The sequence below is a fragment of the Thamnophis elegans genome, chromosome 2 (genome assembly GCF_009769535.1).
Source record: "Thamnophis elegans isolate rThaEle1 chromosome 2, rThaEle1.pri, whole genome shotgun sequence".
NCBI classification, from domain to species: Eukaryota; Metazoa; Chordata; class Lepidosauria; order Squamata; family Colubridae; genus Thamnophis; species Thamnophis elegans.
Genome location: NC_045542.1, coordinates 80,323,737 through 80,336,871, shown reverse-complemented (window position 1 = coordinate 80,336,871; position 13,135 = coordinate 80,323,737). Strand labels below are relative to the sequence as shown.

The window sequence follows — 13,135 nt, the reverse complement described above, 5'->3', positions numbered from 1 at the left end:
AAGCTCAACAGGAGGAATGGGGGAAAGGTCATTCCAATTCATTGTTTTATGCAGTAATGGCTACCTCTGGATTAATGTGTTGAGTGACTGTTAAAGAACTTCTTCTCTTTTTCACTTCTTCTAGAACCACAAGGAAATGATGGAATTTATATCCCAAGGATGCTTTTTCAAGAGGCAACTGGACTTTCTTGTTTTTCTTTGAGAATGTTTCACTTCTCATCCAAGAAGCTCTGACTGGATGGTGGGGAATGGAAGAAATTATATTGCTTGCAGACAGCTGTTCATTTGAATTCTTTTAGAGTAGTTGAGGCCACCTGTAGGTTTATATGTATCTTCAGGGTCACTTTAGTGCAAATGGGTGTGGAGCCTCTTAGAACTGCTGTGTGGTAGACTGGAGATAGAGGATATCATGTCTCTCCCCTTCTATTGAGAGAGGGCTGTTCAATTTTGGCATAGATGACCTCTTTGACCCCCTCTTTCAAACCAGTGGTCCTCTCTATTCACAATGTAGATGGAATTTATAATGGCATCATCCACCAAGCTGGGGGTACGTATCATCTAGTTGGAATAACCAAAAATCTAATTGCTATGAAACCAAAGTAGTATTGATGGATTGCTTAATTGATTTTCAGTAAAAATTACTTACTGGACAAAAGGCTCATTGGAATGATGCTAACATTGATAACAAAAGTCTTCCCATTTAAAAAGAAAAAAACTTTAGCTGCTGGCAAAATGAGGACATTCTGAATGAAATCAGAATGGCCTTCTTTTCTTACACAGCAGAAAATAACTTTCAATCCATAATCCATCCTTAGGGGCATATCAACATCCCATTCATACTCCTTAGTACTAAAAGCCACATATAGCTTTGCAGCCTGTTTCAATGTGACAAACTGCCCCTGATATTCAGAAAAAAATTCCAAACAGGGCTACCCAATTTGCCATGTCATTGAGGTATAATCTTCCCGAAACTTGGGTTCCCAAAGTAATGCCAGCCTCATCACCACCACCCACCACCCTCAGTGATCATGCAGAAACTTCCTTTGATACTTGCCAAGCTTCCAGTGCCATGTGTGTGTGTGTGTTTTCATTAGCAAAAAAGAAAGAAAAACTTGAATAGCTCAAACCCCTCCCCCCATGAACCTCATAGTCGGTTTTCGAAAACAAAAGAGATAGTTGGATGCATTCTAGGGTTGTCTTTAGAAGTATCCCCCTTTCCCCAGAAAAGGACAAAGGAAAATGCTGATAAATAGATGCTTTTAATAGGTGAAGTCATGGCACTTACTTAATCCAATCTGTGAATAAGCTGATGCCCTGCAGCCATTTTTGGAAGAGAACCCGCATGTCTAATATGCCATTTGCACCCCAAGATTGTGGGCTCCTGCCCTAAAGATTTGCACATTGCTGGAACCTCTGGTTGTTTCACGAAAGTGTATCCTAGGCAGGGAGTATGAGTATGTCCACATCTGATTCTTGGAAGCAGAACAAAAGGTTGGCCAGAATGAAGTATGCGCCTCATTTCGGAAACAAACAGCCTGATTCACGAACACTAGCCCGAGTTCATGATGAGCATCATTTAAACTCATCTGCTGATGATTAGTTAGTAAATTGTCAGAAGTGGAGAGTTTGCTTCTGATCATCTGTCAAGCATAATTGCCTGCAGGGATGTGCAAGGATGGAAGAAGAAAACCTACAGTAAGTGAATTTAACCCCTTGCGCTTGAAAACTGAGCCCTGCTTCCTGAGACAGGGGGAAATGTCAGGATGCTTCAGGCGTCCTGACAATGCAGATGGATAAAGCCATATGGATAAATACGATGCAAACAAACAAAACTGACTGCATATATTGTGGTGCCAAACTCCTGATGGCACTTCGAACTACTGTGGCTGGAGTGAAGAGAACACGGAACATCTTTTTGCCTTTAAAGGGGCCTCTGGAGATGAAGGGAAGAGCGGTTTTAAACAAGTGTATCTTTGGCCAGAAGAGGAGGAGAGGATCGGTGCATTTTGTAGACCTGGAACAGAGATCTTATCCTCATTTCTCGAGCCATTTGACAGACTGCACAAGGCCAGCAGCAATGAACTGCCATCCAGTCTTCGCAGAGAGTTCCCTGGGGAAGAACAGAAAAGTATCTCTCCATATTAGACCGACTGGGGAACCATTTTTCCATGCCACTAAATGCTAATCTAATTAGAATTTCTCCACAGAAGAAATTCTAATTCTAGTTCTTTCCCAACACTGTGTGTGTGTGTGTGTGTGTGTGTGTGTGTGTGTGTGTGTGTGTGTAGGGAAGTAGAAATTACACTTCGCTTCCACACCAATGAGCTTTCCCTGAAAGGAGGTAATAATTTGATTTCTTTAGATACAGAAATAATCCAAATGACAGTGTCACCAACCCATTGCATTCCACATTTTCCTCAGTCTGAGAAACGGAAATATCTAAATAACGCGGCAGAACCACTTATCCCTTATGGGGAAGCAAAAGAGCCCTCCACAACTCCTGACTCTAATTTTATATCGTCGGTATCTGCTTTTTAGTTGCTGACATTTGAATATGCTGCCCCAAAATCAGTGGCATACCTGAATCCACCCTTAATTAGTCAGTTCCTGTTCCCTCTTTGCATAGGCCTTTAATTATGGGGTTTGTCTTTGTGACCAAACAACTTCTGCTCATCTTGTCTTTTTCTTATGATCACTGCATAGTGTCCAGGCAACAAAACCTTTGCCATTTTGTGAGCTTTCCCCAACATTTCTAACTCAGAATTGTAAATTGAAAGGGGCCACAGAGCCACTCGACTCAATGCAAGATCCACTGCAAGTCATCTCTGAGAGAATTATAGGTAGTCCTCAATTTACAAAAGTTCATTTAGTGACTGTTCAAAGTTACACTGGTATTGAAAAAAGTGAAATGATCATTTTTCACACAAACGACCGTCGCAGTATCCCTATAGTCATGGGTTCACCGACAAATGCACGCTCGACAAAAGTGCGACCAACAAAACCGCGGCGAGAAAACCGTGAGTTCTAAATCGCGCCAACGAATGAGTGCAGAAGTGCGCCGACAACAGTGCGCCGACAAAAGCGTGCCTTCAACAAACAAGTAATAACCGCGAGTTCTAAACCTAACCCTAAACCTAACTCTAAACCTAAACCTAACCCTAAACCTAAACCTAACCCTAACCCTAAACCTAAACCTAACCCTTACCTTAACTGAAATCACGCTTTTGTGGGCGCGGTTTTGTCGGTGCATTGTTGTGGGCACGTTTATGACGTTGCAGTTTTTGTTGCCGCGGTTTCCTCGGCGCGCTTTTGTCGTGCGCACATTTGTCGGATCATGATAGTCATGTGATCAAAATTCAGATGCTTGGCCACTGGTTCATATTTATGACCTTTGCAGTATCCCAAGGTCATGGGATCACAATTTTGTGTCCTTCTGACCAGCAAAGTCAATGAGGACGCCAGATTCGCTTCGCAAACATGTTATTAAGTTAACTACAGTGATTCACTTAATAACTGTGGCAAAAAAAATTGTAAAATGGGGCAAAACTCACTTAACAAATGTCTCACTTAGCAACATAAATTTGGGGCTCAATTGTGGTCATAAGTCAAGGACTATCTGTACTTTCCAGCCACCATTTTCTACCTCTGAAGGAAATAGGAATTCCTGGTTTTCCGCCACTCCATTTTAAAAATAATCTTTGTTCTTCCCAATCCTCTCACAGCCGCTGTATTCCTCTCCAAATGCAACCATCCTTTCTATCTATGTTTATTCAAAAGTTAGGCTTGCTGTATTGAACTGCATCCCAATTGGACAAAATAGCCAAACGCACAAAATCTTTCTCCTCCTCAGCCATTCTGCAGTTGAACTGAATTCCAGAATCTCCCTGAAGATATCTTACAAGTGCGTGAATTCAGCTAGCCTTCCCAAGTTGTGTAGTTATCAACTTTGATTATAAGAATTCTGGGAATTGAAGTCCACAAGTCATAAAAGGGCCATAGTTCCCCACCTTTGCACTAGACTAGCAATGACAAACCTTTTTTTGGCTCAAGTGCCATAAGTGGGGGGAGCGCAGGGGGGTCGTGTGTGGGCATGCTGCACCCATAATGCAATGTGCAACACACACACCCCAGTGTGCATGCGCGCACTACAGGTGCGAACCCCCCCCATTTTTTTGCATCCTTTTTTCACCCTCCCCAGGCTCCAGGGGTTTTATAAGAGCCTGGGGAAGGTGAAAAAAGCCTCCCCCCCCCCCAAAGGCCCTCTGGAGGCTTCAGGGACCTTCAGGAGGCTTCCCTGAAGCCTCTGGAGCATTTAAAACAACCCTCCGAGCAAACCGGAAGTCCATTCCTGAACTTCCGGTTTGCCCATAGGGCTGTTATTTTGCACTCCGGAGGCTTCAGGGAAGCTCATGAAGCCTCCAAAGGGCCTCTGGGGGGTGGGGGGGCTCTTTTTGTCCTCCCCAGGCTCCTATAAAGCCTCTGGAGGCTGGGGAGAGCAAAAAATGGCTTTAAAAAATTGTGAACTCAGTTGGCCAGCGCACGCAGGCACGCTGGCCAGCTGACAGGGCAGCGCCTCGTGTGCCCTGACAAATGGCTCCTTGTGCCACCTGTGACATGTGTGCCATAGGTTCACCATCCTGGCACTAGACCATCAACTAAATATGAATCTTTAAGTAAATAAAATGCCAATACCTTGACTAGATACCAAAATCTTCGGAGGTCATCACCATCCCCTGAGACCTTGCAAGGTTCGGATAAGAGCCTTAGAATTTATATGATTTCAAGTGAGTACGAAACTCTTGAAAGATTTGGCAATATCCATTTTAAAATAAGACTACAATACCTGGGTTGCAAAGCACCACTAACCACTAGTTGGAAGGAGAAAGACACAATGAACTGTTTTTCTGGTGAGACCAGTCTTTCATGTCTACTCAGATATGGGACGGAGCAAACTGCTTCCGCTTTTGCCTTTTAGCCCCAATCCAGGGGCCTTCACAGGCAGTGGCTTCCATGACAAACCATTTCATGTTAAATTTATTTCTTTGTTGTTAAATTTAAATTTAACATTTTGCTGAACTAATGGTCAACTGGATTTGCGTTTTAAAGATATTTTTTTTACCTGTCTTTATTACCTCAGAAGTAACCCAAGATGGCAAACATACCTAAAATTCTCTCCTCCTCCTATTTTCTCCACAACAACAACAACCCTGTGATGTGGGTTGGACTGAGAGAGAGGGTGACTGGCCCAAAGTCACCAAGCCTAAAGCAGAATTAAAACCCATGGTCTCCTGGCTTCTAAGCCAGCACTTTCATTACTACATCAGCTTGGCTCTTTTTTTTGCCAGCTCAGTTATATTAAACTGGTTTTAATTTAAAATAATTAATTTAATGTAATAACTTAATTAATGTAAATTAAATTAATAATGTAATGTAATTTAATTTAATAACTAAATACTTATTTAGTCTATCCCAAGGACAAACTATAATTGAGAACCATTCCTATATTCTCTGAATTGCTAAAGAGCTAGACAAAAGATGCAGGACCAATCATCCTCTTGTAATTATCTATGAAATACTTCCTATTCCTTTCCTATTACCACTATTTATTGCACATAGTTGTATAATTTGAAAATGGGCCGCCTTTGCTATATTTTTTCCCTCCTGAAAATATTTACATCTATACTACTCAGAGCATGGTGCAATGCTGTAAGTGCAAGCACTTATATTAAGCTTTAACCACTTTATGCAACTTTCATTTCATAGGGTTTGTTTTACACCACAACCATTCTCATGCAACCTGACCAAAATCAGTGCTGGCATTCCATCTTGTCTTCTAACCTAAGTTGTAGTAGCCATGAAGAACATCGTGTCATGCTTCCTTGGCAGGATAACTTCTAACGTTTTCATTTTACAGGAAATGCAAGATGAGCATTAGGGCAATGTAAATCTTTATCGCGTTGATGCAGTTTGACTATTTGCTTCAAATTATTCTTAAAAGGCTGGGCCACTTTGAATCAAATTGGACTTCCAAAAGAAGTCAATGCTGACCTTACATTCAAACTGGCAGTTTGAATTGGGCCAATTCAGACGCTCAGGAATGATTACTTATTTGCATTAGACCGATCCAATTCAACAACTGCAATCCAATCCAGTTTGCCCAAACCTAAAAAGCATTTATTTGATCTGCATCCATATTCAAAAACACCCTAGAATGTGTGTTCACTTTTCCTCAGTATACATTCCTGCATGTGGATGATGGATATTACTATATTCTTGTGCAGAGCTATTTGGCAAATACAGATCGTAATTATCTTAAAAATCAAATACCTTTAGTTTTTACTAAAATGTTAAAATGACTCTAACTCCATTTGGCACGCATTAAAATATATATTGGCACAGAAATGATAGTTTATTATTGACTTTGGTCCTTAGTTTTTCTGCTTACATAGAAAAAGTGTATTTCCTCTTTGGGGACAATGCAATTTTACAGCTGTAGCAAAGATAAACAGTTGCTTTTATTCAATTTTTTTTAAAAAGCATGGGAATTTATTTGGCTCAGAAATGCCATTTGAAAACACATTGTCTTTTGTCTCAGGCTAAAAGAGCAACTATTTTAGCGGTTTAATGTATTAACTGTGCATTAAGGAGCTAAGCACTCTCAGAGAAAGGGATCTTTGACCCCAGCGGTCAAGAAATGTGGGATTTGGGGAAAGAGAACAGAGTGGCAAGATTGTGTCCTATGAAGCTCTGAGATATTTTTTTATGTTCTGCCTGCTGAGAACTTTTCACCCTTGTAAAGATTTTCAACTTAATCTCTACTACCCATTAAGTTATTCAAGTGGATTTCTTCCAGACCAAGATATCTCCCACTGGAACTGAACTAGAGGAGAGGAGGAAGATCTAATGCTTATGGCCAAGGACATTGTGGGTAGGGGAATTCTGCACAACATAGACTTACATGTATGCTGTGTCTCTCTCTGATGCCGGCTCTTAGGGCTAAGGTTGAACCCAGTAGCAATGGGAAGCAAAAGCACTCACCATACTTGCTCGCAAGTCTACATTCCAGACAGGGACTACAGAACAAGCCACACATACCTATCGTGAAGTACAAACAGAAAGGTCAGAGAGAAACACAATGGCTTCTGTCAGCTGAAGGATCACATAGCTGGACTTGGCTCAAAAAATTAGGAAGATTTAGGAGGCTAGAGATGGGGAGGGGTGGAAACATGTGCCTTAAGCATCTTTGCACCTCCCAAATCTGAGGGATTCTATGATCTGTAAAAAGAGTGCTAGCACAAACTGCTAGCACTCCTTTTACAGATCACAGAATCCCTCGTAATTGGCCTTTTTCCATTCCCGCTGTATGTATATATGGGTAGTCCTCGACTTACAACTATTCATCTTGTGATTGCACTGAAACCAGTGACTTAGGACCATTTTCCACACTTGCAACCATGGCAGTATCTCCATGATCACGTGGTCAGAATTCAGATGCTTGGCAACTGGTTCACCTTTATGATGGTTGTGGTGTCCTGGGATCAGGTGATTCCCCTTTTGCGGCTTTCTGATAAGCAAAGTCATATTCACTCAACAGCCAAGTCACTAATTTAACACTATTAAGTTAAATTAACATCATTATGTTATAAGTAACACAAATTAACATAATTAAGTTAACTAATTTAACAACTACAGTGATTGACTTAACAACTGTGGCATGAAAGGTCATAAAATTGGGCAAAACTGACTTAACAATGGTCTCACTTAACAGCAGAAGTTCTGGGCTCAATTGTATATTGAACAGTTATGGAAGCATCAGTTTCGGACCCTGGAAAACCATCCTGCCCAGCTTTAAACTATAAAGTAAGATCTTCTCTAATGGGAAAAAGGTTCTAGTTTTCTACATACCTCCTCCAAATCAGCAAGACATTAAAGATCTTTTAAGAAAAATATTTGCATAAAAACCTGTTGTTTACATATATAGCTGGGTCCTCAACTTCTGACCAGTCACCCAGAGACTATTCAAAGTAACAATGTACCTCCCCAAGGGTACTTACGACCCAGTTCCAAAGTTCGTTTACCCCCTTGTGGTCATATGACCATAATTTGGGTGCTTAGCAATCAGCCAACATTTATGACTACTTACTCTCATGATCATGTGACCATGTTTTATGACACTTTTGCTGAAAACTGACATACACTTCCAGTTTTCAGCAAAACCGGCCCATTGCAAACAATTGGTTTGCTTAACAACTGTGGCATTTAGTTAAGGGCCACCCCCCAAAAAGGGTCATAAAATCAGGTTGGGCACCTGATAGGTTCTGTTATGAGGACTATCTGTACAAAAAGATGAAGCCTCTAAAATTGATGACACTACCGCAGCCTATAGAAACAAGGAATTGTGATGGAAACAGTTCTGTGAAGAATCTCTGTAAGATTGTTATCATTTCTCAGCCAACAGGAAAAACTTAAATATTTCCAGTGGCTTTTCAGGTACAGCTGTGGTTTTGGTAATAAACTATCCTAGTAATTTAATGTATATGGGTAGGTCCTTGACTTAAAATATCTCATTTAGTGACCATTCAAAGTTACAACAGCATTCAAAAAAGGGAGTTATTTTTTCATCCTTATGACCATTGCAGCATCCCTGAAGACATATGATCAAAATTAAGACATTTGGCAATTAATTCATATTTATGATGGTTACAGTGTCCTGGGGTCATGGAATCATCTTCCCAGTGGGGAAGTCAGATTCACTTAAGAACTGTGTCAGTAACCTAACAATTGTAGGGATTCACTTAACAACTGGGGCAGGACAGGTCATAAAATGGGGCAAAATTCACTTAACAAATATCTTACTTAACAACAGTAATTTTGGGCTCAATTGTGGTTGCAAGTCAAAGACTACATGTATAGGCATGAAACAGACCTAGAGAAAGCTACAATATAAGAAGACAACATGAAATCTGATAATTAGATATTATCTATTTAGTATGAATATGGACTCGGTGACAGTAGCAATGGGTCCACTACTGGAAAATATGAAGAACCATTTTAGCAACCAAACGTTATGGATAAATCAATCAATAAATCAATCAGACTAGAACTAGAAGGGACCTTGGAGATCTTCTAGTCCAACCCTCTGCTAAAGCAGGAGACCTGATAACATTTCAAACAAGTGGCTGTCCAGTCTTTTCTTAAGCACTCCCAGTGATGGAATCCCTACAACTTACACAGTTCTTTCCTTCCTTCCTCCCTCCCTCCCTCGGTCCTTCCCTCCCTCTCTCCTTCCTTCCTTCCTTCCTTCCATCCATCTATCCATCCATCCATCCATCCGGGGGCTGGGGGTGGTCAAAGGACTCCAATCAGCAACCTGTTATGAAAACTTCCTTTTCCCCATGCAAGTTTGGATAGCAGCTTTAAAAATTAAATGAACACATGCACTTCTCTTACAAATTGTCTTGTCACTGCAGATATCAAATAGACCAGTGGACCAGTTGCCTCCAGTGTGTAAGAGGGTTGTCATGCTGGAAGTAGCAAGGTTACCAGTGGCACATGGCTGAATTGTTATAGGTTCAGCTGAATTTTTGCTCCTGATGAAGAAAATAAATAAGTAAACAAACAAACAAAATAAAAAAGTGTTAAGAGAATCTGAGATTTAAGAAAGAAAAAAGAAAGAAAGAAAGAAAGAAAGAAAGAAAGAAAGAAAGAAAGAAAGAAAGAAAGAAAAGATTACACAGTGTTAAAAGAAACTGAGATTTATTTTAAAAAAGCAGTTCATAGAGCAATTTATGATCTGCAAATGGAAAGAGAAAAAGTATTCATTATTTTAATATCACTCTGTTTTGTCGTAATACCAGCCCTCCCTTTCTTCAAATTCATTTCCTCTTGTTGATGCTAATCTCCTACATTGGCAACAGGAAAAATAATTAAAAATATACCTGGCACTGCAGTGTACATTCATTTCCAATAAAGAAAAAAAACCCAGCTGTTTAAAAATACTTCCAGCATTAACTTGCAGCATCTATATAGATTTTTATATGCACCTGTCCAATATTAATTTTCCTACCCTATATGAAAAGACAGACATTTCTTCAGAGTAACACTTTTCATCATCGCAATGAATGCTCTTTTAAACTAAACTAAAAAGTATTCATACTTTTGAAAGAAGGAGAGAGATTCCAGAGTTCTTATATGGGCTTTTCTTTTTCAATATGCTTTTGAAGACTTTTGATAGCAGGTGTCTTCCAAGGCATGTATATTAGCCAGACGTGAAGGAGAATAAGAGAGGAGCAAAACCGCAGAGATAAAGAAGCAAATATCCTCCCCAGAGCTGATCAGCCCATCAGAGGGAATTTTAAGAGTGTCAAATGTTGTATGCCTTTCCTGGATCAGAATTCCCTGTGCTGAGTTGTTCAGTCCCTGGTCATCTCACATTCCTTGAATTAAGACACAACGAAGTCTAACCTAAATAATCCATTATTGCCCAGCTGTTAAATTGTCAGGGTTTGGTGGCAAGTGTTTTTTTTAATAAAAAACTTCTTTTCAGAAATTTAAATACTTTTGTTAAATGGGTATATAGAATCTTTAAGTATGTTCACAAATATTGGTTTGAATTCTTCTAACGAATACTTTCTTCTTCTTTCTCTCTAGGGTGCAATCATTAACAGATTAACAGAGTTGGAAGGGACTTCGTAGGTCATCTAGCCCAATCCTCTCCCAAGCAGGAGACTCCACACCATTTCTGGCAGATGGCAGTCCAGTCTGTTCTCAAACGCTACCAGGGATGAAGCTCTCACAACTTCTGAAGGCAAGCCGTTCCATTGGTTGATTGCTCTTACTGTCAATAAATGTCTCCTTATTTCCAGGTTGAATCTCTCCTTGTTCAGTTTCCATCCATTCCATCCATCCATCATCTCAAAGCCTCATCAAATCAGGCACGTAGCTGCAGTGCATATACCATAAACCAATTGGTCCTGGTATGAAACTCTAAGGAAAGTCCTGTATGTAGAACTTGGAAATTTTGAACATCAAACTCTATACAAAGCGCATCTGAGCCTGATAATTATTTGGAGGATGTGGATATGAGATTAAATGGCCAGAGTGTCAAACTAGAACCCCATATGTCTGCATTCTGATGAAGTTGGAGTCTCACATCTTAGTTTCGGTCACAGCATTGTTTTGAGGATAAAATGGACTGCAATACATCTGCGTCATGTAAAATGGATCTGAATGTTGTTATCAAACAAATACAATATCATTACAATTTGGGATAGAATGTAACATTGTTTTTTGTTGTTAAGAACTTTGGGGGTTTTGTGATGCTAGCTTTTATTTCCATGTATGCCCCTCCCCAGCAGTAAACCATCATGTTACTGAGAAACAAGTAGCCTCACCATGGATTGGTATCTACAATCTGCTGGGAAGTAGATTTGATCCAGGAAACCCACAATTACTGGGAAATGTACTGAGAAAGCCATCACACACACAAATGTGAGGATTCTGATTCTGTGACATTTGGTCTGACCTGAAGAAAGAGTTACTTTTGTGGGTCCCATATGAAGCCACTATTACACTCCAGTCAATAATGGACTCTGACTTTGTGTCCCCTCCCTTTCAGAAGTGAGGCAAAGGAGGTGACAGGTTTTTTTCAGCCAAGGAATATCCATCTAAATCCACCACCTGTTGAATAATCTGATTGAATAATATACAGATGGCTTCAGAACAGTGGAGTTATCTTGTAGCAGTGTTGAAAATCATTTTTTTACTATCAGTTCTGTGGGCGTGGCTTGGTGGGCGTAGCAGGGGTAGGATACTGCAAAATCTCTAGTTTCACCCCACTCTGGGGTCAGCCAGAGGTGGTATTTGCCGGTTCTCTGAACTACATAAAATTTCTACTACCGGTTCTACAGATCCTGTCAGAACCTGCTGAGTTTCAGCCAATCTTATAGATTATGATGTTTGTAATGCTTTTGTAAGATGTTTTAAGAGTCATTCTGGATACTAAAAATATAGTATACAAATAGACATATAACCTCCCCTGCATTTTGCAACATCCTAGGCAGAGACAAAATAAATAAATATAACTGCATTTTTTTTCTTACCCCAACATAGATAGGTAGTTGTTCCAGTCTCCAGATACTGGCAGAGAAAGGATCAATAGAGATTGTGTTGTGTCAGACAATGACTTTTTCTCACTTGTAGTAAAGCAGCAGTTTATAAACTTGTCCATTGGGAAGAAGCAGCTAGGCAGAAGATTAAAGAATGGAATAAAGATTGCTAAAGTTTGCTGTTAAAGAATGCTGACATCACAACATTCTCCATTGTAGTGTCACAAGAAAGTGGAAAACCAACTTTTTCTAAGACAGTTGATGGAACAGCAAACACCCAAGGGCCAGCCATTCTACTGCATGTGTTTTCTTCAATATGAATGTAACAAAACTAACTTCAAACATTTTAAAACTAGAGAGGGCAACCTATGGCCCTTGACCCATCTTCCCCTTTGTCTACAGCATGAGTGGGCCTTTTAAAATTTACTGCTTGAAATTGGATGTGGCTTTATTAGCTAGGAAGTAGTAATTTCCAAACCACTCAGACAAAAATGCATTTCAATCAAAAATACAAGATTCATAGTTTCTATTGAATGTTAATCACCCTGAGTCTCTCAAATGTAGCAATCAGAGAAGGCTGCCATCATTATCATTATCATGCATTTTATCCACTTCACCTCTCCTTCTGCAGCCCTTGTACTTCCAGAAAAACAACAACCATTTCTTGTGGCATTGTCTGGCTAAAGTTGCTCATTCTGGTTTAGAAAAAGTAACAATACTTCTCTGTACTTATTGCATCAACAGATAGCCACCTGGCAGCCTTGTTTAAGGTGACGTGAGCTCTCTTGGGGAAGGGGGACTCAGAGATTTACTTACAAACTGGGCAGAGGAATTAGCAGACCATCTGTCAGACAAAATTGCTTGAATTCATTCCAAATTGAATATCAGCTTTGATAAAGGTCCAGTGAGATGATGGAGCCACAGGCTTGCTCTGTTATCTAGTAACGGTTCGTTCCTGTTGGGCCTGAGAAAATGGACATGGTTCTAATGGCTGTGAGTTCAACCACATGCTCCTTAGATTCATGCCC

The 13,135-nt window shown here is 40.1% G+C and overlaps 1 protein-coding gene across 1 annotated transcript; it reads right to left on the bottom strand.

Moving 5' to 3' along the window:
* Positions 1 to 1,957: 1,957 nt before the first annotated feature.
* On the bottom strand, positions 1,958 to 12,801 carry PLAC8L1 (PLAC8 like 1). Its single transcript, XM_032239046.1, has 5 exons — positions 12,725 to 12,801; positions 12,102 to 12,242; positions 9,451 to 9,590; positions 6,959 to 7,095; positions 1,958 to 2,110 (listed from the first exon to the last, which is right to left on the bottom strand). Exons 1-5 carry the CDS (start codon positions 12,799 to 12,801, stop codon positions 1,958 to 1,960), a joined length of 648 nt encoding a protein of 215 aa, XP_032094937.1.
* Between the last annotated feature and the right edge of the window lie 334 nt (positions 12,802 to 13,135).